At 31.0% G+C, this 27,473-nt stretch overlaps 4 protein-coding genes across 4 annotated transcripts; 2 read left to right on the top strand and 2 right to left on the bottom strand.

Moving 5' to 3' along the window:
• Positions 1–978: 978 nt before the first annotated feature.
• LOC107017322 (ethylene-responsive transcription factor ABR1-like) lies at positions 979–3,875 on the top strand. The gene is made up of 2 exons (XM_015217579.2): positions 979–1,611; positions 2,813–3,875. Exons 1-2 carry the CDS (start codon positions 1,281–1,283, stop codon positions 3,715–3,717), a joined length of 1,236 nt encoding a protein of 411 aa, XP_015073065.1. The 5' UTR covers positions 979–1,280; the 3' UTR covers positions 3,718–3,875.
• Positions 3,876–4,294: 419 nt separating this feature from the next.
• Positions 4,295–12,890, bottom strand: LOC107015527 (26S proteasome non-ATPase regulatory subunit 12 homolog B-like). Its single transcript, XM_015215836.2, has 11 exons — positions 12,711–12,890; positions 12,411–12,605; positions 10,886–10,993; positions 10,678–10,782; positions 10,474–10,530; positions 10,199–10,395; positions 8,341–8,440; positions 6,934–7,046; positions 5,819–5,972; positions 5,657–5,734; positions 4,295–4,956 (listed from the first exon to the last, which is right to left on the bottom strand). Exons 1-11 carry the CDS (start codon positions 12,711–12,713, stop codon positions 4,738–4,740), a joined length of 1,329 nt encoding a protein of 442 aa, XP_015071322.1. The 5' UTR covers positions 12,714–12,890; the 3' UTR covers positions 4,295–4,737.
• Positions 12,891–13,847: 957 nt separating this feature from the next.
• Positions 13,848–19,356, bottom strand: LOC107015572 (protein S-acyltransferase 8-like). Its single transcript, XM_015215885.2, has 5 exons — positions 19,121–19,356; positions 17,141–17,326; positions 16,453–16,740; positions 15,268–15,498; positions 13,848–14,718 (listed from the first exon to the last, which is right to left on the bottom strand). The coding sequence occupies exons 1-5, from the start codon at positions 19,163–19,165 to the stop codon at positions 14,305–14,307; spliced, it is 1,164 nt and encodes a 387-aa protein (XP_015071371.1). The 5' UTR covers positions 19,166–19,356; the 3' UTR covers positions 13,848–14,304.
• A 6,511-nt stretch (positions 19,357–25,867) lies between these two features.
• On the top strand, positions 25,868–27,453 carry LOC107015813 (acylsugar acyltransferase 3-like). Its single transcript, XM_015216230.2, has one exon. It carries the CDS (start codon positions 25,932–25,934, stop codon positions 27,267–27,269), a length of 1,338 nt encoding a protein of 445 aa, XP_015071716.1. The 5' UTR covers positions 25,868–25,931; the 3' UTR covers positions 27,270–27,453.
• Positions 27,454–27,473: the final 20 nt, after the last annotated feature.

Here is a 27,473-nt window from a genome sequence, read left to right as displayed (position 1 = left end):
AAATATTAAATATTGAGTGATAAATAAAAATAAGTAAAAATTATGATGATATATGCTTGAGTTATCACATATTTAAATTGTCACACTTTATATAATTAAAAAAGATAAAACTTTACTGTTAAATTAGTTAAAAAATTTTAAGCTTACTTTATTATATAAGCGCTTTTGACAACTACTAATTTCGGGTATATAATAACATTAAAATATTTAATAAAATAAGATATAAAATTCGATCAAATATGATAATCTAGATATGTTTATTCAAAAGTGAAAATATTTATTCGCGTAAAGTGCTATTTGGCACCTCTTTTGCGCAAAAATAGAGTCAGATATTCAATTAATTGTGTCTTAGTGCATAAATAATAATGTGCATAAATAATAATAGTTTAAACATAATTTATATATACATATATATATATATATAATACAGAAATATCGAATATTGAATCGAAAATAAATTTTTTTTTAAAGAAAAAACAAGTGGAATGGGTTGTTCATGTCGGCCTTTAACCAATATTGGATTTAACGCCGACTGACGAAAAAAAAAAAACGGCTAAAGATTCTCATCCTCAATTTACATCTCCCTTCACACGTACTCTTCACACTTAGCTTCTCTAAACTAATATTTCTTCTCCGTTTTAATTTACGTGATTTATTTTTTTAAAAAATAATTTCCATATTTAATATTAATTTTTTAAATTATATTTTATTAGATAATATTAGTCATATTATTAATATATATTAATAACATTTACATAATGTAATTATAGTTTTAAAATTTAAAAATATTTAAATATATTATATATAACAGTCAGACCTTTCTATAATAATGTTAGATAACTGTTTGTTCAACTTGAAAGACAATCTATCTTAGCCCATGAGTTGACCAACCGATTCTAGCACTTTTGTAGATTTGCTTTAATTTTCTTTATAAACCTAAGTTTTTATTAATAAAAATAAAAATAAAATGAAATTCGAGTTTACTTTTTCTTTTCTTTTGTTTTTTAGTATACTTTCAACTCCCAACTTTAGCTCCTTAAAATCTCTATATATTACGGTTTGTTCAAGGAATCTTTTGAAATAGAAAACAACCACTTAATTTGCTACTTCTTGTCAACCTTCTTGAAACTAAATTTCTTTTCTCTCTATTTCTCTTGCGGGGCGAATGTTTAGTGCATCAGACTGTCTGTCGATATTTAAACTTGTCATTTTATATATAGTAGTAAGTATTTGTTAGTACTATTATATAAAATTAGCTTCTTCTTTTTTTTTTGTGTTTCATGTGTATATTCAAGGTGGCGAATTATAGAAAGAAAGGGAATTATAAGGCAATTATAAGAGATGATGAAGAAGAAGAAAGTGGGATTAATAATAATAATATTAATGTGATGTTTTCTGGGAATATTAATAGAGAAGAAGAGATGTCTGTGATGGTTACTGCACTGACACGTGTCATTACTGGTGAAGATAGAATATTAAATCAAGAAAATAATAATCATAATAATATTATTGGTTCTTCATCTTTGAATGAATTTTCTGGAGGTGTTGGAGAAAAAAGAGGACGTGAAGAGCAGCAATATTTCTTGTCTGATATTATTAGTTCATCAAAAGGTATGCAAAATAATTCTATACTTTTTGCTTCATATTTTATTTCGTTTGTTAGGTCTAAATTTGGAAAACATATTGAAATATTTCGATTTTTTCGAATTCCGTATCTGAATTATAAGGTGTATACGTGAGTTTTCTATCTGATCTATCATCACATCAAATATTTATTGAACCGCATCTTATCTATCATTTGTTTATTTTTTTTATGAAAAACAAATAGTTGACATATGTTTCAATAAATATTTGATGATAATAAAATAAGAAACTCAAAAAAAATTAAACTAAAATACTTAAGTGTGTTTTTGACTCTTCATTTTTTTTAATGTATACAAGATAGAGTTTATTAGCTGGTTTGTTTGGAGATGAGTCATACGGTTATTATTGATGTCATACTAATATATTATTTAATTTATAATTTCAAAAGTCGCATTATATATTTGAAATTCTAACCCCGCTTTAATTAGAAGCGGCTGCTCTTCATCTCAAAAACTAACTAGCATGTCAATATTGTATGTAAATGTAAATCCATGTAAGATAACATGAAGTAAGACTAGAGCCTCAAATTTTACTTTAGGTCATGTTAGTTTATTTAATTTAGTTTAAATTTTATGTTCTTTAAGAGTATAATTAAGGAGCTTAGTCCTTATATATACTACTACTACTAATAATAATGATATCATTATATTTATAGACCATTTTGTACTATATATAATTAAAAAAATGAAGCAAAAGGAATTTCATTTTGGACTATCAAGTTATCTTTATTTGATGAACAAGTAATATTTATCAATTTTACAGTATAATAAAAGGAAGTATTGACCAAACTAAGTCATTATATAAAGCTTTTTTAAAATTAGTATAAATGTACACAGTAACGTTTTAAGATATATTTTATTTTTTAAAAGCTGGCGGAGTTAGATTGATATATGTTACGGTGAGTAACATTTTACTCCTAAAACCTTTTTTTGAGTAACGTTTTACTCCTAAAACGTTATTGTTTATACTAATTTTGTAAGAATTTTAAAAAAGCTTTATATAATGGCTTAGTTTGATAAAAAAATTCATAATAAAAGCTTATGCCTAGTTATCTTTTATGTGATTTGATACGGTAATAAGTTTATTTATACAAAAAAGGTATATAACAACTAGACATTCCCTTAAATTTATGTTTTCTTGAAATGTGTGTTTTTATGTTAATATATAGTTGGTGAAGATTCAAGCATTAATAGAACTATTGCAAGCAACACACCAACAACAGAAGCAACATTCATATACACTAGTCCAACATATGATCATAATAACAACACCAATATTATTGATTGTAATCAACCAAGAAGAAGATATAGAGGAGTGAGACAAAGGCCATGGGGAAAATGGGCTGCTGAAATTAGAGATCCATACAAAGCTGCTAGGGTTTGGCTAGGAACATTCGATACTGCTGAAGATGCTGCTAGAGCTTATGATGAAACTGCTCTTAAATTTAGAGGTAGCAAAGCCAAACTCAACTTCCCTGAGAATGTTAGGCTCTTGCCTACTTCTTCAATCGCGAGTCAGAACGTCGTTGGTAATCAGGGATTTTCAATGGAAAAACAGTCTCTGACAAACACATTTCCCTCAAACTCCGTGGAAAGTAACTTGGAATTTTTGACGGAGAAAAAAGTTCTGACAAGCACATTTCCCGTAGAAAATAATATGGTATTTTCAAGAGAAAGACAGTTTCTGACGGACACATTTCCCACGGAATATGTACCTGTTTCTAGTATTATTTCTCCTAATACTCCTCCAAATACTCTTTCAACAATCTCTTTTTTCCCTAATAGTAATCCAATAGCTCACACTCAGTTATCTAATAGCAATAGTGAAATAAACACTCAATATTTCTTGAATGGTGATTTTCAAAGGGGCAATTCATCTCTAAGTTTGTTAAACCAATCCATGTTTTCTACTACATTCCAGTATTCTTCTTCTTCTCCATCATCGTCTTCTTCTTCTCGAGTTCCTTTTGTTCCGAGTATGTATATTTCAGGTTCTCAACCTATTAGCCAGAGTAGTGAAAATGATTTTCGGGCTACTTCGTCAGATTCAGCTCATCACCCTCCTTCAAAATGATCTAGTAGAAGTGACTAGTTAGGGTTTTATGTTTATCACATAAATGTGATATACGAAAGGATTGTGGCATAATGACCAGTGTAGGTGGACAAAGTCCCCTTTTTCTGTTTTGGTGATATTGTTGTGGAAGATTATAAAATGAGAGGTATTTTTGGAAATTTCTTGTTTTACCAAAGAATATACAAGATGATGATGAAACATGTAATGATTATAGCATAAATTATCACCCATGTTCCATATGTAGTAGGTATTTAACTAGACAAGAATCAAAATAAATTTAAGCATTTTGAGTACACAAATATCTTTAACATATGCAAGATACTATAATTGTACTCATTACAAACAATTAAATAAGAGGTGATCAAGGCCATCAAGCTGGTCCTAACAGATGTTATTAAAGGTAAAATATGGTTGATAATATTAAACAGCTCTAAAATACAAATTAAAACATTTTTGAGCTAAGTTGAAGAAGATGGAGTAATCCAAGTCTCAATTGGATTCCTCCTGAAAATACCTCTTCTGTGCGTCTTTCTCATGGATGGAACAGAACAAGGAGGGAAATCCCCAGCTTAGGGTGTTAGTTGGAGCAATCCAAATGCTCGATAGAATAGAAAATCGTACAAAATGCAAGTATAAATATCTTGACATACTTGAGTAAACAAGACAGCACATGATTGATATCAACCTAGTATTTTCTTCAATCATCATCTGATACAATTTGACGAATAACTCGAAGAGTATATTAACCTGTGATCTCTTAGCATAACTGAAAAACGTTGTTGAAAACAATGAGTAAAACAGCATCAGGAGAACACAAAACAAGAAAGTGTAAGCCAGGGAAGTTGAGGAAAGCGAGCAGGCAGATGAAGATAACAGGGGTGGAAGGATTGATAGTACGAGCTTTTTCCCCTTTGAGGGTCGGGCAGACAGACTGGAAAACAATTTCAATTTTGGCACATAACTGCTCCTTGATTACAATTACCATAATTGATGAGCTACCTTTGGAGTCCTGCCAATATTTCAAGCCCTTATTGCAGCTTTGTGCACCATTGTCTCCTTATGAATTTGGTGGCAACTCTTCTCAACAAGGTCAAGCAGCTTTTCCAAATTAGAAGCCCAGGAATTTAGTATGTCATTGCTGTCTTTTGCAGATTGAAAACAGACTATACCCACAGGTCTGTCAATCTTTGCAACAAGTGCTTTTGATACAACCATTTCTGAAAGGTGTTTTTCGGCTTCCTGAGATGAGACAACAAAAGACGAGGATCACCAGACGTTAATGGGTAAAACATGCAATCTCAATCAGGTCAGATGGATACAAAAGATGATCAGAAAGATTATGTGGAACTGAATAACAGACATTCTTCAGCGATGAAATAATTAACTTAGGCCATCAGATCACAGTTTTCAGTTTTTAAACCCACTCAAACCAATACCCATCTACACTAGCAATATCAATTGCCAATGGAGCTTTGAGAATTTGGGATACTATTAAAATCTAAATTCAAAGACTAGCTATCAGGAGGGCTCTAAATTTGAGAGCTTTTAGTAGCTCTCAGAGTAAATTCAAGTCAGCCGATTATTATTCACAACATCATGATTTTCTCTTCTTTTTTTCCTTTTCCTACAAAGATGGGAGCACAATTTTCACGCTATCCATGAGAGTTAGTGAGTTACAGATGCTAGTGGTGTATGCTACAACACAGATTTTACAAGAAACAATGTTAGCGACCCAAGGGATAAGAAAACACAGTTACATTGCTATTTGTTACCGCGCGGGGAGGGTGGGGGGTGACCCACGATGTTCTTGCAGCATATACATATTTTGCAGTAGAGAATTAATCTAAAGGAAATTTATATATATTTCAATAGTAAAACTTATAACCGAACATCTAAGATGTGATTTATAATCAGGAATAAGGAAACCATGAATACCAACCTGGATGGAAAGGCACAATAAATCTGCTAATCTCTTCAAAGTTATTCTTGAGTAGTATTTTGAGACAACAAGAATGTTCTGCCAGGAAATAATCATAGGAAAAATGAATCAATAGAAACCATTAAAAGGAGCAAAATAGATACTTGCAGCATAGAGTATTACATGCTCTATAACTCTCAGTCTAAGATCTTCAGCTGCCTTGTCACCCAAAGGGCCACCAAGCATATTCTTCTCATTTTCAAACTCATCCTTGAAAGTATTCCATAATGATGTCCATTGAATGACATCCATGGTAATTAATTGTTTCAGAAGCAGCCTAAAATAAAAGAAAAGGTAGATACTAATAAACCTTACACCAAAACTGATTGCCTACTGGAGAAGAAGGATTGAAGAAAATTGTAAATTTTCATATTGTAGCTGTCCCATGAAAGATGAGAAAAATTTCAACTAGTTTGCTTCCAGGTTAGGAGTTTGAGACTAAAGACGATGCCAACAATACCATATGGCTAATTCATCCCAAGCGATTATAAATTACTTCTCCTTTAGAGTTTCTACTTGGAATAAAAAGATTCAAAACTAAATTTTGTTAACATGGCATTAATAATCAAATTAAAACAATTTTTTTTAATGTTGGTTGTCAATAATGTGCGCTAAAAGTTCATAAAGAGAAGCCTCACCAATAAACTTGTTATTATATTATACACGATTACTTCTTGTAGAGGTTTTACTTATAAACAGCAGTTTTGAGAAACTAAACTTTGTTAGTTTAGAAGAGATAACTACGTTATGATAATCTTCTTTTAGTACTTGTAAAGAAACAATATTTTGCTGAAGAAGCAGCCTAGTAAAGAGTGATATTCTTAAAGTCCATAAAAAGGCAGACTCGCTGCTCAATTTATTCCGACAGATGCACGCTAAAAATTATCAGACATTCAGGCTGATGGCATCTAATCTTGACTATGTATTCAAGTCATTATGAGAACAAACATAATTTTACTTTGTTTAAGGTAATTATCATACAGTAGAAAATTCATATCTAGCTTGCATAAAGAGATATGTAAGCTAAATCATGGGGTTTCTTCTCCACTTTATTCAAGAATAATTTACTACTTAATGTCAATTGACGCAAAAGCAAGGATCTTTTCCAGAAAGGGTGCTGATGGTTGGAAAAGATTGGGTAACATCTTTCCCCACAAGCCCCTATGGACAAATGAAAGATAATTGCTTCTCCTCAATTACAGAGAACAATATTGGGCAAGTAGACTTTTCAAGAGAACCTGAAATGAGGGATCTCCGAAAGATTCTTGTCCTCCAAAGTTAAGTTATGAAGAGTTGATTGCATAGGATCATGCGGTGACAATACCAAGTACCAGCAAATTTTCCTCAGCACCTGCATAATATAGAAACAGGATTCAGAATAATTTAGGGGTATCTGAGATCCTGTAGCCCAGCTTTTCATGTAGCTCTTAAGTGGCACGTAATCAAATACTTCTTTTGGATCTTTTTGACAAAGCTAAACTAGATGTATGTGGTTATTATTGCAACCCCTTTCTTTATCAATTTGGGGGGGGGGGGATGCATTAATTCAAGCTCCGCTTAAGTAGGAAATGTTGCCATTTAAGTTCTGAACATATTGGATATGTCCATCATACAACACATATAATTCCCAATATACCAGGTTGCTCTATGTTAATTGGCCCCTCAAAGAGTTCAACAATTTCTTTAAAACTATCAGCTCATCATAGATATCTATTGATTTCTATAGAAGTTGTTTGAGGAGTAGAAAAGCTAGCACTAATTCATTAGAAAGGGATTGACTTGAACAAGCATATAACAAAGTGTCTCCTTTTTTTTTTTCGTTTTCCCATGAGTCATCTTCCTGAAAAATGAGAAGGATTTCTCCTTCTTTCTTAGCGTAAAACAGACTACATGCAGAAAACAAAGGCCCGGTTTGTTTTCGCTTAGTGGAGGTTTGAATCCGAATCATTCATATCTCAACCCACTTAAGTACATTTATTATTCTTTACAACTGCTAGCACTGAAGATCTGATTCCTTCATATATAATGGATATAGTTTCAAGATCATTAAAACATTTACTTAGAAACTTCTGCAAATACAACCTTTTACTACTCTTCCCAATGCCACTTTACAACCACCACCAACTTCCAGTCTTCCACTGTCATCCACCACTACCAATCTATGTTGCTCAGACTCTTCAAAAATTTAGACGGGTGTGTGTCGGATCCTTAAAAAATGTTGATGGATGTGTATCGGATCCTTCATAAGTAGTGCATTTCTGAAGGATCCGACACAGGTGCGGAATCATTTTTGAGAGTCTGTGCAATGTAGCTGCCAATTATCTAAGCACATTGCCAGCTCAATCAGTATCTCAAAAAATTGAGAACAGAACAACAAATTTCACTTTCTTTTCTTTACAAAGCTAATCAATTTCCCCATGTCAGAAAAAGGAAGATCACTGTATCGAGTAAATATGTTAAACATTCAAAACCTTCTTTTACTTGTGTCACCAATGTTCATTGACATTTGATATCGCATGTCGATGTTATTCATTAGTTCTCAGTTTAAGATTGATAATTCATGGATGCAATCATGAAAAAAGAAAATTTGCATATGAATTGACGGTTACCATAGCACTTTAAAAATAGAACTGAATTAGGCTTACTGGTATCCACTGTGCTGGGTTTTCCTTTACAGAAGGGATTTCATATATGGCCTTGTAACAGCGACATATCTCAAGGTAATCATTGTTTTGAAAGTAATACCTGCAGCACCGGGATAAAAGAAATTACTGTGACAAGTTAACGACATACAATAGAATGAAAACATTCCAGATGCAACAACAGCAGTCTCTATCTTTCTAGTAAGAGCTTAAAGTTATCTCAAAGCACCATAACTAAGCAAGTTCTTTTAAGCTCTAGAATTGACAAACTTGTAAATCACAGATGAAGTAAATCAGGTATGATCAACAGATCAAGTGCTTGCAACAGTGAGTCCTACTCATGCATAAACTTTCTGTGAGGGCATGAACTAAGTCTATGATATGAAGCATGACTTTTTTTGTAAAGGAATTTCCCACTTCACAATCAGGTGCCTGAACTTTAAGAGCTCTGATTTTAACAAGGTCATAATGGAAGATTGAATAGCTTATGCTGTTCTCATGAAGTGTAGGTCACTGTTAGCCACTTTCTAGCTGCTCAGGGATGAACCCAACAGTCAATCTTTCCATGGCTTAGAATTTTACCATTAGGTTAAGCAGGGCAACACTAAAATCCTCAGCTTCATGTAAGTCAGAGCACCCTGCTTGAGCGTGATTTTTTTTTGACAAACCCTGCTTGAGCGTGATATCAATTACACGGTAGAAGCATGACTTGAAAAAGAGGAGGGGTTAAGCTAATCACAAAGGTTAATTTAGATTTATGAAATACACGTTTTGCCACCCTCATAAACGGATGATAGAATCCACCATCCACATACGAACAATTATCATGCAAGTGAAAACCAGCACCAAAAAGTTTTTGGAGTGAAAAACTAGTATAGAAAGAAGTATAATTGACCTTCTAACAGCTTAATATTCCAGTCCTAGCGCAATCTTACGATGAAACTTTAAAGTCCACTCGATCAATCAATCAACTATATTTCAATTACAAACTAGCTGGGATCGGAAATGCAACATTTTCACCATGCATCAATTCCAGACTAACTAGAATAAGTAATGTAGCCTCTTCAATCAGACCATTTTATTACAGGAATTGAAGTCCATTCTCATAATAAAAAATAATCCTATAAGACGGGAAATGAAAACTATCACTCTCAAATACACATCTTTGCAGAATTTGAATGAGGTCGGCATAATATCACAAGCATGAATAGCATCTCTTTGGTGGAAAATATAAATCCTTTGTGTAGAAGCCAAGTAAACACAGCATTTCCCTTGGTGTTACCGAATAGTTGATGACAGTAACAATTTCTACATTGTATCATTGTCAAACCCCACCACCATAAGGCCGATTAACTTTCAAGAAATTGCAATAAATCCAAATTCATTTATAAGACAAACCAAATTATAAGTAAAATGAGGACGGTCAAAATGTTTTTCTGGAATGTGGAATGCACATTATGAAAACATTCAATTGTAATGGGGCCTGCACTACAAAAACAAGACAAACAAACATCCGAAAAATATGGAGAGTCATAAAAGTTACACTCAGAATGCACATGTTAACCTTATTCAGTAGTAAAAGTAGCAATGAACATCCAAGGGCCAGGATGCATTGAAAATCAACTAAGAAGCAAGTCAGTGAATTTTTTCGACACTAATCTCTTCAAATTAGGACCCGCTACAATCATCAGTGAAGAAGATAGAGGCATCAACTACTAGTCTAAAATATTAATCTGTTCAAATTCTGAGTTTGGCATAAATATGCTGAGCCTCTGAGCGCTTAGGGTAAGAATGGTCTAGTTTATCATCAAAATCAAGAGAAAATAACTCGAGGCACACTCCACATAAAATTATAACTCACCTAATCATCAATTCATAGTAAATCTGCTTCAACTCTAACAATGATGGAATATCTGGAGCAGGCTCTTCGACTACATTATCACCTTCTTTTGGTTTCTTCTTTTCTTTAGAAGGATTGGCTTCAAACACTTTGGGATTGATCTTTCTTGAGAGTATTTGTGCACGCACATAATCTAGACTATCCAAACAGAGACGCACCTGCAGAGTTCAGCATTACATAACTATCCTAAAGTCATGCTTCAGTTTTGTAGAAAGAGAGGGATCAATCATACATACTTGTTCAAGAATAAAAGCAATCTTCTCTGTTTTTGCCATTGCTCCAAAAGTTTCAACCTGTCCGTCAACATACCCATCGATGGGAACATTGCAAGTAAGTAAATCCCAAAAATCTTCCAATAAAAAACTGTTGTTCAGTTTGACACTGATCACTAGAGCAAAAAGACCAAGAAGTCACCAAGGAGAAGGTCAACAAATACTGACCGCAACTTCTTGCATCAAATTAGCAGCCTCAGCTATGAGTCCTTGTTCTTCTTTAATTTTTGCAAGCTTCTTAATCAGACGGGCTCTCTCAATTTCAACATATATCTACATGCAAAATTAAAGTCGTTCGGTGGGAAAGAAAGACAAAAGGAACCATGGTTTCTAATCTACAATAACAACAAAAAAGCAGACAAAAAAGAACATTTACTTTTCCTGCAGCCACATTGTTAAGGGTTTTGATGAGTTCTATCTTAGTTTCAAGATCAGGTGTCTGGTCAATATACTGCATCGCTTGTTGGACCATAGCCTGTACAGCCTGCACAATTTCAAATTAAAAAACACTAAACAACATTATTATACAGTGGTATAGGACAGACAATACCATGAGATCATCCATCACCATCGGAGAAACACCGCGTCTCACAGGTCTCTCATAGCAATGGATAGTTCCACGTACAATATGATATGTAAAGAACGGACGTGCACATCAGCAATTGGCATAAGCAACGAGCAGGAGCAGTTATTCAACACTATCATGTTAATTAAACTTTCCAAGTTAAATAGGCACATGACTAGTAGCCAAGCATTTCTAAGCATTAAGACATATACATGTCGCCACATTACACATCTGATCATGCCATTGATGAGTGAATTACACAAAAGGAAAATCCTCTCCTCTACCTAAATGTGTATGACTTTTAATGATTATTTCTGATAGGTAAGTAAGCTAACATTAGAAAGCATCAACAAGGTGCGAACCAGTTTTATTAAAGTTCACATTAAGGCAGACCTCACTGTTGATGACAAACATATCAACTATAATCATTGCATACCACAAAAAGAGTAACTGTTCTTTCTTTGATATCCCTATAAGGAAATTACTCACTTTCATACTTCTAGTACAACACAAAGTAGAAAATAAAAGCATGTATATCTCCATCTAGAACAAGAGAAAAATATTAGCTCCGTCAGGCCATCACCCTTTTCAATTATCCTTCCTTTCCAATTCTCACTTCTTAAATCAAAGATATTAATTGTCCACAACATACGCTAGAATTTCAAACTACACGCTAAGGAATCAATAATTTCTTTGACATTTAAAAATCCCTACCAGTTTGAAAAGGAAAAAGGTATCATTAAGTCCTTTATACTCTTCTCATGGGCTTCAAACTATCTAAGTGAAAGTGGGATTTTGACAACTATTCCCTACAACATGTCCTTTCTTTAAAAAATAATAAATCATTTAGTAGTGCAGTCCGAAAAGATTTGGAAAAGAGAACTATATAAGATAAATTTTGTTTTCCGGGGGAAGAGGGATTGAAAAACATTTATTCATTTCTGACAATTCCAATACTAGTTCAAAATTTCAAATAACATATGATACATATATAAATGAAAAAGCATTTTGTTATAGCTCAACACTTTTAAAGGTGTTATTATGTTAATACACATTGTCCTCCTTATTGATGGAAGTTATCCTATAGATGTATTCATGCCTGTTCGAAACATGAATCACTTTTTTATATATTTTTTTTTTCAAATTTCCAATAATATATATATATATATATATATATATATATTAACAAGCATTTTGAATAGTTCAACATTTCTAAATGTGTTAATACCTATTGTCCTCCTTACTGACTGAAACTATCAGAATTCAGCTCAGTCTAGCTCATTACATTCTGCTACAAGGATACACATATAGTAATAACTAATAAGAAAAACGATACCTGTTTCAATTGTCCACGACGCTTAGATAATAGAACAATCTGCTCATTAAGTGTAGTCCATGCACGAGCCTCAAAGCAGAGCTGAAGAATATCAATGGCGGATTTCCTCGTACCCGCAACATCTCCAGCTTGCCGCATCTGCTTCTCCACATTTAACAGTACCTCTATTTTCGCCTCCAAATTCCTATCACCTTCCTGAAATTGAGCAAAATTGAAAAAAAAAAAGACATTGAATATACCGAAATGAGATCTGAATCGAATAAAAATACAGAGAAATTCAACATGAGAGTAGTAGATTACCATTATGAATTCGATCGATGTGAACCCTAAGAGTGAGAATGGGAGCAAAGAGTGTTGAAGATGGTCTCTTTTACTGCTTTTTTGAGTCTATGCTTCTTTTTTTGTTTTTTTCTTTTCTCTCTTCTTTCAATTTCAATCTAGTTTTCTTGTAGAAGACGTTAGGAGATATAATGTTGCAAATATTTTATCTTCACCTTTAGTTAACTACACATTTTTATAGCAGAATTATTATTCTTATCTTTCGTACCGAATAATTTCTTTAGAGACGTATTAATATATACAATATAAATAATAATATATTAGATGTAATTTCATAAACAAAAAATGTTATTATATAAAATAGAGAAATTATTTTTTATAAATAATATATACTAGAGTGTGATTACTTAATATTAGGTGAATGTATGATTTTAATTTAAATGTTGCCAAGAATTCATTACAAAACACAACAAAGATGGCCATGAAATCTCATAAAGATTTTCACGAATTTTTGGAGGCTATAAAAGCGGCAATAACCATTGATTTTTAGTGACAACTAAAAGTCACTCTAAAACCTATTTTTTTAAAAAAAATAATTTAGTAACTAATTTTTTCAGTTACGAGAAGCACCAAAATTTACTTCTCAATTTGAATTTCCTACTACACAATATATAATAGTACATTTTATATCGTCATACATGACATAAAATAAAACATATAGTATACTTCTCCTTGATTGATGTTATTCGTGATTTTTATAAAACTATTTTCGTGACAGAAAAAAAAAATATAATTCTTATACTTTAGTGCTAAAAATTAGTGATAACCTTTAGTGATGATATTTTGAAATTTTGTGGTGACTTTTGTCGCTGCTAAAGGTCTTATTATTTCTTGTGGCGAATCCTATTTGGCAGTGTACAGATGGAGAGATTTGTTCCATATGGCCTGCCTTGTCACTTAATCAACTTTTTAGGATATTTATGGTCTCTTGAAATGACATCCGAGATATTTTTTATCATCATAAAACTATTTTGCATAGTTTAGGGACAATTTCAATCCTTTTTATTTTTTTTAAAAAAATAATATCCTTGCACTTTTCCATTTTAAACAAGTATAGCTAGACACAAAATTGAATTTTTACAGTGAGATGCGATCATATCAGCAGTAACGTATCAGATTTAATCAAAACTAACAAGTTAAGCACATGAGGATTCAATCCCCTTGGACACATAAAATAGGACAGAGGAAATAAGAATTTCCAGAGTGCAATCCATATAGAAAGAGTAATAGGAAAAGAATGACTAGATGTATACATTTTCAAATCCTTCAACATATGTCCATAGTTCTTTCAAGAAATAATAACCAGCAAAAGACATTATAGAAGTCAGCAGAGTATCTGTGTTTTGTGACAAAGCTGTTCTGTGTCTGGTCTCGTCCACCACGAAAACATGTTGAGCCAGAATGACACCACGAAAGAACACTGGAGATGCACTTTCATGGCTAGCCACCTTAATGTATATCACATTTCAAATCTCAGAACTGACTGCAAAATCATTGCAGTAGATGGCTTTGGAAAGATGGCAAGATAAGAGGAACAGTTCCTTTCACTTCATCTTCACCAGCCAGAATGGCGACTCTCAGACCTGGACGAAAATTGCGACTCCAGACCAAATCCAAAGTCAAGCTCAGAACGACTTATGGGCGACCTGTCACTTCCTCTACCTCTAATATCACCAATATCTTGAGAGTTACGTCGTTGGGATATCTTCATCAGATCATCTCCAATCTCAAGATCGTCTTCTACCTTCACTCTTCTATCCTCATCAGAAATGTCAACTTCTGTTACTTGAATGTTGCCGCCTTTACTAGTCTTTGATGCCCCTTCATGTACATATCCGCGGAAATTGTTCTTTGAAGGTTCTATCTTCGAGCAGAATACTTCAACAAAACTGTTCATGCAACCGCGATAATACACATTGATTCTGTTGTCTCCTCTTAGTCCTCTGTGGCGGAAGTTCTCATATGTGGTCTATGGAGTTGAATATAACTAAAACAAATCAAAATTATGCATGGGGAATAGAATGAACAAGAATATAGTGACATCAAATCAACTGTCTAATCGATCATTCGACAGCCACCAAAGATTTTATCTTCTGACAAGTCGATTCTTGACATTGTTTCGTAAAACAGGGTGATGGGAAATATGACAATGCACTCAACAGCAGACCATTTAAATCTCAATTTAAAACAAAGCAGTTCAATCCATTGATTATAAACAAATGACCAAGCATATGACATAGACAGCTCAATGAGTTTTATGATTTGTCATTCCAATTCACATAATTTGAATCGACCATGTCATAAGTGTTCCCTAACAGCTGTCTAGAAAAAGTACGGTTTTTAGAACATTCCTACACATACAGATTATTGACTCCAACATGCTGAAGCTAGAGAGACACATGTCCGTAAGCAAAAAAAATGATTAAGCATATAGAAACTAAAGCAGTACTGCAATTATTATGCTTGCAAACTAAAGGAATTGAATTATATATTGACATAAGAGTTGTAAAAGAGTAACCTGATTTCTACTTATGAGGTACAGATGGAAGCCAGTGAGACCCCCAACAAACCATAGAGAAACAAAACAATAAGCCATCAGCGCCACTGAAGCTGGCGATACTTTGACAGCCTTCCAAACAGTTCCATAATCATCCACAAGAAGTTTAAGATATAATGCCGACATTGAAAAGACGTAAACACAGAGGAGAGCAGTTGAAGAAACAAATAGGAAGAAGCAACGATAGTTGCGCTGTACACCAAAAAAGAAAGAAATGAGTCTCAAAAGGGCAACAAAGTGCAGCTAAAAGTAGCAAGCGAAGTTCTTTCAGATAAGACTTTTTATTTACATCCACATAAGCACAAAACAGGGAAGGCACTACATTTTTCTCCTGCCAGTTCCTTGCACTAAATGTCATGCCTCACCGTTGCTTCATCATATTATCCCTTCTTTTAAAGCATCTTCACCATTCATTAATTATAACATATGCAGTCTTGAGTAAAGATTTACTCCCTTCCTTTCAATTTGTTTGCCTTACTTTCCTTTTGAGTTCATTTAGAAAAGAATGCCTCTTTTCTTTTTTCGCAACTCCTTAATTCTAAATTTCAACATGGCATGTTTAAGACCACAAGAATCAAGATTAATGGAGATTTTGGTACATTCTACATATCTTTAGTTTAAGACCACAAGATACAATTCTTTTCTTCTGTGCCAAGACAAATCAAACAAACAAATTGAAACGGAGGGAGTGTTTTAAAATGACATATTTTCAAATCAGTACATTTAATCATACACCTATCTTAATATTGGTTATGCTTTAGCTAAAATAGTTTTCAGTACACAAAGGGTTGCACAATACACATATGTGAGATGAAAGGCTATAAACATACAGCACAAATGCCAATTCCCGCACCTGCCAGTCTTGCCAAAGCTTACAGAAGCCAATCAGTCAATTCAATAAAAAGCAGCTTATACACATAAAGTAATCACTTTCTACAACTACTAATCAACTAAAAACACCGCTGATATTTTTCGGCAAAGCAGCAAAACTTGAAGCTGAAGTGAATTTCTTAAAAGCAATAGCAAAGGTGGCAGCTTCATCTTCATGATGAGCCCATAGAGGTAGTCATATAAAGAAAATGAATAGAAAGTGGAATCACAAACGAAATTGAGAAAAGAAAAACCTCTGGAAGGAAGATTCATTACCTTTCCAATGCATTGACCAACCCAAGGGCAATGGTGATCAAACCGCTCCACACAGTTATTACATACTGAGCAATGAGAGCATCTTGGTGGACGATACAACATACATGTTTCACAATATTTAACTCTCACCGGCAGACCATTTACAATGATTTCTTTGGTGCGAGGCAAAGGCTTCCCTACATCAATGGAAGCTGAAGAATCATAACCTGATACTTCCTCTGGAGGATGAGAATTGCGTGGAACAATGCCAGGATCCTTAGTTGATGTTGAAAGTAGAAGAAACAAGACCTATTGCAACAAGCACATGATTTTTCACATTAATCACATATAAACTATGTCGCTCGAACTTTTCAAAAATGTGGACAGCTGCATGTTGGATCCTCCAAAAGTAGTGCATTCTTGGAGGATTCGACATTGGAGCAACAACAATTGGAGAGTCTGAGAGAAACATAGCAGGGAAGTGGGAAAAAATCTTGACAGTTGTCAGGTGCTAGGAAAATCAAGGGCAGCTGAAAAGACATAAACAAAAGAGGTGGACGCTTTGGGGATGTTTGCAGAAACATAAACAGAAAGTTACAGGCAGAGTTCTGCTGATGAAAGTAAGAAGGAAATAAGTAATACCGGAACTTTGCCCCACATATGATAAAAATATTACAGGCCAAATAAAATAAAGTGTAAGGAAACTAACATAGATTGTGAAGACAACTGCTAAGACCAAAATTGCATATCCTATACTTCCAGCTGTGAATTTGTGAGCAAGATTACTTGCAACAAATACACAAAATATAACAACAGGGACAAGGATAAGCGTAAAGGTGATGATCAATGACTTAGCATCTGGCCCGAATATCAGCCTCCCATCAAGCAAGAATTTCTGCAGATAACAAATATTAACCAAAAAGAAAGTTAACTACGAACACAATTTCAGCAAAGAACAAATCCTAGAATAGCATCTCATTTCAATAATAACATCAGCAAACTAGTGATTTCCCAGTGAAGCAATTTGTGAAGTCAACTACCTTGGGTGTTCCATATAGGTTCCAAGCATTTCTTTGTTTATATTCTTTTTAGTTTTAGTTCTTTTTACTTCAAAAATACACCCATTTCAATAGTTCAAATAAGAAAAGGCTAACTTAAATTTGGTAATTGCTCACTTGTCTTCATGGAAATGATACTTTACTTATCACTAGTTACTTCTGCAATAATGTGCAGCGGCGTATAGAAGGTCCACAACATTGTCAAATTGTTTATTGAAACCTAAAGTAACCAACTCAGCCTATTGGCCACTACATTTCAGTTCTTCACAATAATTTCAAGTGGCAATCAAGCATAGCACACTATATCAGTCATCCCATCAACAAGCAAGAGACAATATATGCAATTAAAATCCAAATAAAGGAACAATCCTTTAGCTTAAACAAGTAACAAACCAATACAACTAATCCAGTAACCAAGAAGTCCAAATTTTCTTTTCTTGACCAAGAGAGGCAAGTAAAGCAAACCCCCCAGATCAAATCCGACATTTCATTTCCAGAAATTAATCTATTTGCATAAGCAGTTAACAATACCATTCAAAAGCCATTAGCTTACTGAAAAAAAACTAAAGAAAAACTTTATATCCAAGAATGCATGATCCTTAAGGTAAAACAAATTATCAAGCAATATAACTAAATCCAGCAACCCAACAAGACCAAATCTTTTTTCCTTGTTGAAGGCAGGGATGAAAAGCAACAAAAAGCTAAATCAAATTCACTCAAAACTACACAAAAAACAAGTTTTAACAATATATGCACACGGAAACACCCATATCCCTAAAAATCCATTAGGTTTCCAAAAATCAATGAATAGTCTCTCCAAGTCTGCATAATCCTTGAGCTCAAAATGAACATTCAACTAATGCAATTCAATTTAGCAACCCAAACACGCCAAAACTTCTTTTTTGGTCAAAGATAAGCAAACAAAGCAACAACAACCTAGATCAAACTCTTCTGAAATACACAAAAGAAAAAGAAAAACGGAAACGAGTTTCAACACAATATATGCACACCAATACCTATATCCCTAAAAACCATTAGCTTTTTAAAAATCAAATAATACTCTCTCCTAATTTGCATAATCCATAAGCTCAAAAGTTAACATTCGACTGATACAGCTCATCTAGCTACCCAAACACAGCCAAGCAAGTAAAAACTACAACAACAACAAAAAAAGTTAAATCCCACTATAACAAACCAACCCATCGAGCTTTAACACATTATATGCATACCCATTTACTCATATTTTTTCAAAACCCACAAGCTTCTAGCAACCCCAACACAGCCAAGCAAGTAAAACAACAAAAACCCAAACCAAATTCCACTAAAAATAAACCAACCCATTGGGTATTAACACATTTTATGCACACCATTTAGCCATACCTTTCAAAAACCACAAGCTTATAACAACCCCAATACAACCAAGCAAGTAAAAACAACAAAGACCCAAATCATATTCCACTGAAACAAACCAACCCATCAAGTTCTAACACATTATATGCACACCCATCTAGTCCATTTAGTCATATTCTTCAAAAATCCACTAGCTAACTTATAATATTTTTTGACAAAAAGTACAGTATACTGTATACACAAGCTTGAATAATGTAAAACAAGTAACAAGAAGCTCTCACATTGTTCCCTTTCCAGGACTGGTACACCCTCTTGGGCTTAGCCATGAAATAATAATGATTCTTGATTTGTCACTTTGCTAAAGCTGAAAGAACATGAAGAAAAAGAAAAGAATAGAAGAAGGGGAAGAAAACATGAAAACAATTTGGAAATCTTTTTGCTTTCATTTTACTATTCTATCTTAGTATAAGAGTTATTATTAAAAAAATTAAAAATCATAGTACTAAAAAAATTACTTATAATTTCAAATCATCATTAATAAGTTTGATTTCATATTTTTTTTATAATGTGTTCAATTAATTGGGGGTTCAAGAAATATAAAACGGAAGGAGAAAGAAGGAGTAGGTATTTCATTTTATTTTAATATAAAGTATTTTGAAAATACTATTATTAATTTTATTTCAAATTATTGATAATTTTAATAATATTTTATTTATTTAATTAATTGAATTTAAATATAATATTTTAAACAATTTTTTCATTTTTAAAAATTAAAAAATTATTTATAACAATTATCAATTCAAAATATATATATTTACGAAAGGGAGTTGGAGTGGACCCTAAGAACCACATGGATATGCCCCTGATCAGAATGTATCAAATAAAAATTACATTTTTTAAATTATCAACAGTTCAATTTATAAAATCAACAAATAATTTATCTTTTGTATTGTCCATTTCACCAATTGCATAACAATTGTTCAATATTATTTTTCAAGCATTAAGTTTAATAAAGTCAAAAAATAATATAATAATATTATCTCTGTTTTTTATTATTTCTTTTATCTCTAATTATTTGTTAACTTTTAAATTATAATTGACATAGTGATTTCTCTATTTAATTATGAAGCATATGAATAAAAACTTAATATTTTCAAAAAGCTCTATATTTTTAAAAGTAATTAATTGATGGTATAATAGTTTTAAAAATTATGCTTTCTTAATTTATAAAAATTGATAGTTTGTAATTAGAGATAACTAAAAAAATGCAGACAAATAATTAGGAACAGATGAAATATTTCTTAAAAAATGTACCATATCGAACAAGTTTCATTACTTCTCACTTACTCTTTTCCTTAGTTCATTTTTAAAAAAATAACCGAATTTTATTTGAAATAAAGTTTAACAAAAGAAAAAATTTTTCTTAATCTTATAATTTTAAATTAAAATTATATCAATGTATCAAAATATTTTTTATCTTTAATATATGACGTGAAAAATTAAAATTAAATATTATAAAAAAAATAGATCGAATTTTTTTTTTTTTTAAAGAGTGCATACAAATTCGTGTCAAGATGGCGGTCTATGGTTCAAATGCGGTGGATTTCATCATTTGTTTATGGCTTTTCCTTTCTCTTTTTTTTTTTCTTCTTTTTTTCTGTCGGCAGTTCCTTTTTTCTTTGTTTTCTTTTTGGGATCGTCTATTAATATGAATAAAAAATGGTATTTTCATTGTTTTTGTTTTTATTTATATCATTTTATTATTTTGATATTTTTATTTTATAAATTGATGTATTGATGATATTATTATTTTTATAAATTGTTAACGTTAAAAGTACAAAGTATCTTTCATTTCATATTAAGTTAATTTTTGAAGTGTTTTACATGCTTCAAAAAAATAGATTAAGATATAATTTGAATTAGTTTTTTATTTTTATTCTTATTAATTATTGTCAAATTTATAATTAAAATAATAAATATTAATTAATCACTATTTTGTAATACTAACTAATAAAGGATAAAATTGAAGAAACACTTTAAAAGTAATCTTAAAAACTGAACATGTAAATTAAATTGACAAATAAAAAATACCTCAAAAAAATTAATTTGATATAAAATAATTAATTTATGCTCACTTATTAAAAAACTTGACTCTAAAAAAATAGTAAAGAAAGGTAAAAAAATATGCTTATATAGTTTCTTAAAATACGTGAAACACAAATAGTAACATATAAATAACGATAGAGAAATTATAGTTAGCGATGTTAATACTCTCTGCGGTCATTTTAACTTTGACATATGTATTAAGAAAATAATTAATGATATAGGTAGTTAATAAAAATATTCTCCATTAAACGATATTTTAAAAAATAATTTGAAGAATAAATATTTAATGTTGATGGTAAAATATGAAAAAAAATATTATATTTTTTTGATACCTCAAAAGTGACAAGTAAAAATAAAAAATATTTTAATAATAAAGATAAATAAAAGTAAGCAAATAAATATCAATTATATTTGTAAAAAATTTATATAATAACATTCTGTTTTATAATAAGAAATTTAATACATGAATTATATGTATATAATATTTCATTTTAATTAAAATTATATATATAAAAAAAAGAAAATCAGAATTTGCTTTTTGCAAATAAGAAAGTAATCAACATTATCAATGGCACAATTCACGTTGTAATTGCGTAACGTTAGTTTGACCAAATAAGAAAAAGCAAAAGTAATGTGGAATATATATCTTCTATTCTTTTTATATTTATATACATGAAAGAGGAAAATTGATAACAGATACTCAATAAAATAGTTTAAAGACATGTACATTAATTTGAATACTAATCATATGATATAAAAAAAGTATAAAGATATTTAGTAACGATCATATAATATAAAAAAAGTATAAAAATATTTAGTCGCCATCGTGATACTAGTCGAGTTAATAGGTAAAACTATTATGTTAATGCTTTCTATTTGTGTAAATCTCGATAAATAGAATTATTTTATAAATAAAATATTCACGATAATTTTATAACTCAACAAAAAATATGCAATATACATTCATATATAACCTAAGTATAATAAATTAATCTGATTTAATATAAATATTGAATACGAATAAATTTATGACATAGAATTGCAAAAGCATAGTCAAGCAGATAAGGAATGTTTTGGAAATATTTAAGGAATATTTAAGTACTAGGGATTAGGGAGAAAAAAGATTAGATTATGAAATCCCATATTATTAATTTAATCCACAAGAGTGATTTCTTGTGACAAAACTGTTGGAAAAGAATCTGCCTTTACTTGCAATTTCAAATTTGCTCCATGTGACTATTAAAATTGTCTCAACAAAATTAAAAATTGTTTTAAAATATGGTTCAATAAAAAAAATATGTTTCAATTTTTCTTTAATTTTTGTTTGTCTTTAGGATAAGTTGAGCGAACTTTGACGAGTCTTATGAATAATTATAATTATCTTTCATCAGCGTAAATAAATTGTGAAATTTGAAGAAAAAAAAAAAGTAAAATTGTTTTTAAGCTAAAAATGGTATTTGAAATTCACCATATTAAAAATAACTTTTAGCGCTTATAAATACACATTAACAAAGAGTAATAAAGCGTTTACCAATATTAATTAGTCAATTGTTATTGGATTTAATGTTTTATAAATTTTAAGGAGATTTACAAAGAGTGTTGATTGCCACTAAAATACACATTTAATGGCAATTAGGCTATTGCCACTAAATATATATATTTAATGGTAATTAAGTTATTACCGTTAATTAATTGTTGCTAAAGATCACGTAAGTAATTGGAAGTTATGTTTGGATGATATACATATAATTTAAGTTATTTTTGAAATTTTTAATGAGCGATATGGAGTGAAAATTGTGAAAACAAATTATTGGTATTTCAAAACAACTCAACTAAGGTCTTTTATTTATGGTAAAATTGTAGCAATTCCATGTTTAAACAATTTTCAAGAATAAATTTTCAAAAAAAAAGAAGAAAAGATGCTATCCATGGCCAAATGGGCACCTAGTGGTTTTGCCTGAACTAGATTTTAAATTTATTTCTCATAATTTTCAATATATTTTATTACTCACTAGATTATACGTTCCTCGTATCTCTCTTAAAACGTATTTATGTAGTTAATGAAAATCCTACCTTATGTGGTTAATTCCTAGTGATGTTATATGTTTATTGTATTTATTTATTTTTGGCTTATGGAAGATGGCATATCACACGGTAGGAAAAGAGATACTTATTAATGACAATAATTTATTTTTTTAGTGGCAAAGCATAATTAAGTGATACTATATTAATAATGTCATTGCATTCAGATTAATTGAAACTTAGCTTTAATAATTTTTATATAAAGTATTGATATTATTATCGCTAAATCAAAACAAATCAGACTCAACTCAACGAAAACAAAAGAAAATGGAATGATAAAACAAGAACAAGATATATAAAAGCACTAAAACTATTCATTCTATTAATACCCCAAAATCTGATTGTCATACACAAAATGCAATATTAAGAAATAAGTTTTAGTCTTCGTCTTTGTTTCTCAAATAGAACAAACCATAAAAGAGAGGAAAAAGCGCGTCTGTCGAGATGACAAACATTTACCTCTCAAGTCCTTCAACAAGTATCGAAAAGGGAGAAGAAGAACAATCACACAATACCGGGCTCGGAACCTATATAAATGTAAAAGTACTATAAGAAAACTGTGAATTACATGACGATTTTCACGGAGATCTATATGAAATTTGCAGGAAGCTATTTCCTGCTTTCAGACTAATCCTTAAAAAATCTCATGTAATTTACACTTTTTTTTATAGTGAAGCAAGGAGTGAATACAAAAAGAGAATATCGTGCAAGCAATCTAATAAATGAAGCAACCTTTATGGCTAAAAATGATATCCATGATTAAGAATACAAGGTCACTAAGAAAAATGAAGAGAAAAGACCTTTATGGCTAAAACAATCGGAAAAAGGCTTAAAATATCCTGAATTATTAGAAATTGCACGAAATTATCCTCCATCCATCTATTGACTTTAAAATATCCTTCTCAACCATCTATTGGCTCCAAAATACCCTTGTCATCCACCTTTAAGTTTAAAATTTACCACTTATTTACGGTTTTAAATTTAAACTATTTAAATATTTTTTAAAATATGTGGCGCTCAACTATTTGTTATAATTTAACTTATTAATATGTTTATAAACAAATTACTACCCACCCATTACTAATTAAACTCCATCAATTAATAAACTCGCGCCCATCACTAATGCAACAAAAAGAAAGCTACTGCCAATGAGTGTTTCTAAAAATTCCAGAGACAAAATGTCCATATAAGTACATTATCATATATACATTCAAGTCCACATTCAAAACATATTATAATTGAAGTGTCTAAATAAAAATTACCGATAAACTTAAAAGTCTGACTATGTTTATCTTAATTATCCATTCGTCTCAATAATGTGATGTTACTTAATAGACAACTTTTTTTAAAAAATAATATATTAAAGTTTTAATATTTAAAACAAATCATAAATATTTATAAAATTATATTTTAAAAAGGTGCATAAATTATTCGAAATGTACTACTTTTTACGTTTAATCAAAAATTCGAATTCAAGCTTGAAACAAAATTCTAGTGAAAGTGACCTCCAAAATAAGCGGCTCAACCTAAATTTAATTGGGGCTTCAATTCGGACTCGAATAATTTTGGATGTCATTTTCAGGAGTCCGTAATTTCGTCGTATTTTAGTAATGTTTAGGGCGATTTTATATTAGAATTGGTTTATTAATTGGGTGGGTAGTGGGTTTATTTAGTTGAGCGCCAAGTATTTTAAAAAATAATTAAATAGTTTAAATTTAAAATTATTAAATAAGTGGTCAATTTTGAACTCAAAGGTGGATGACAAGGTATTTTTGAGCCAATAGATGGATGAGAAGGGCATTTTGGAGTCAATAGATGGATGTAGGGTATTTTTGTACCATTTTTAATACTTCGAAAATATTTTAAACTTTTTTCCGTAAAACAATTTTGAAGGACATACATCATTTTAGTAACATTATTTTAGTTGTGCAATTATTTTTGAAGGATTCGATTGAGATAACATTTTTGAATGTTTGAATAATATAGATGCTAATTATATAAAAATAATATATATGATTTTATTTCTCACTATATGTAGTAATTTATAATTCTATTTCAACTTTAATTTTATTTTTTAACTACTGCACATTTGAAAAATCACCACCAATTTGTTATTAATTCAGCTTATTTGCTCATAAATCAATTAGGCTTGTCTAAAATGTGTAGCTTTAAGAAATTTATTATTATTACTTAAATCTAATTAATGTGGGCTAGCAGTTTGGCATCCTGCTTACCCCATACATATTTTAATCACCTAAATGTTTGGTAGCCGTTTAAATTGATAAATTTTATTATATACAATGATGAATAAAGTGTGATTAGCAAATATTTATACAAAACAACAAAAACAATGCTCTACTAAAACTGGTATTAATTATATTTGATTTTAATATCTGCATAATTCACTTTCTACCTAGCAACCAAACGAACTCAAAGGCTAGTCTTGGTAGGACATAAATTAAATCAAGAATTTTTTAATTCTGTGATCATAAATTAAAGATATGTTAAATTTATTAAAATATCTTTTAATCTTGTGATTTGAAATATATTCGATAAAAAATTGAAATTGAATAATTATAAAAAAGGAAATAGATTTTTTAAAAAGAATATATTAAAAAGTAAAACAAAATAAATAAATTAAAACCGAAAAAGTAACTACCCCACTTGTTTGTAAATTGTCACCTATGTAGTGTTAATTTGTCTAGAGTACACTATTTATATTGACAACTCCTAAAAGCTAACAATCTAGACTCTTTAATAAGTTAGTCTAAATAATTTATTGCTTATAAAATAGTTTTTCTTTAATATTCATCTACATATATATAAAGTAGTATATTAGTTAATGTACAAAATACACACTCCATAATTTTCTTGAATATTTCAAACAAATTTGTATCAAACAATATGAGTAGTGTATCAAGACTTGTATCCTCAGTTTGTAAAAAAATAATCAAACCATATTCACCAACTCCAATTTCACTTCGTTGTCACAAACTCTCCTATCTTGATCAAATGGTTGGTGGCATTTATATACCATTGGCCCTTTTTTACCCTAAATTGAGTAACACATGGTCCAATAAACCAAATAATGTTGTATCTCAACATCTTGAAAAATCCCTTTCAAAAGTTTTGACCAATTATTATCCATTTGCAGGGAAATTGAATGACAATATTTCTATTGATTGTAATGATAGTGGAGTTGAGTTCTTCATTACAAAAATAAATTGTCCAATGTCTGAAATTTTCAACCACCCCTATTTTGAAAAACATAATTTGGTGTATCCGACAGAAGTTATTAATAATCACTGTACATACGAGGGTAGTCTTGCAGTATTTCAACTTACTCACTTTAGTTGTGGAGGAATCGCAATCAGTATGTGTTTGTCACATAAGGTTGGGGATGGATACACGTTCGGCAACTTCATGAACCATTGGGCTACTATAGCGCGTAATCCATTAAGTTCAGAAATATATCCAATAAGTCCTAAGTTTGATGGATCCTTTTATTTTCCACCTACAAAAGATGAGGACTCATCAAACGTATCTAATAACAATATCGTGCCACAAAGAGAAGAATGTGTGTCCAAAGGTTTTTCTATTTCATCATCCAAATTAACCGCGCTGAAAGCTAGGGTTATTAATGAATCAAAAGTACAAAATCCAAGTGATACAGAAGTTGTGTCTGCATTCCTTTACCAACGCGCCATGGCTACAAAAAAGTTGGTAAATTCATCCTCCATTCGTCCATCTTTACTTCATCAGGCTGTAAACTTACGCCCTCCATTGCCCAAACACACTATGGGAAACATTGGTTGTCTATTTTCTATACTAACAAAAGAAGAGAAAGAAATGGATTTAGCACAAGTTGTTAGTAAACTAAGAAAGGAGAAGGAAGAAGTTAAACAAAAATACAAAAATGCTAAAATAGAAGAACTTCTTCCTATAACACTTGAACAATATAGAAAAGCAAATGAGTTGTTAGTCAACAATTCATGTTATGATCTCTATAGGTTTAGTAGCCTCATCACATTCCCCTCATATGATGTAGACTTTGGATGGGGAAAGCCTGAAAAAGTTATTTCACCACTTTCAACAAGTAATCCACCAATTAAAAACATGTTTATTTTGATGGCTGATAAAAATAGAGATGGAGTGGATCTAACATGTAGCATGAAGAAACAAGACATGTTAGCTTTTGAGAGGGATGAAGAGCTCTTACAATTTGCCTCCCCAACTAGCTAAATCAATCGTACTCACAGCCAGAGTAATATCGTAGTGAGTTGTGTGAAATAAAAGAGTGTTGCTTGTTTTGAAGGTGTGGTAGTAGTCTCTTCATGACACTATCAAGTTGTAACACTTTTTACTCCGTTAAAAGATATTTGGTATTGTTGTTACTCTATTGTTCTAGTGAGATTCTACAAAATTTTCTCCAAGGAGTTTGATAGA

Source organism: Solanum pennellii, chromosome 4 (genome assembly GCF_001406875.1).
Source record: "Solanum pennellii chromosome 4, SPENNV200".
Classification (NCBI taxonomy): Eukaryota; Viridiplantae; Streptophyta; class Magnoliopsida; order Solanales; family Solanaceae; genus Solanum; species Solanum pennellii.
Note: the sequence above shows the minus strand (reverse complement) of the source record. Positions and strands in the feature narration are given on the sequence as shown.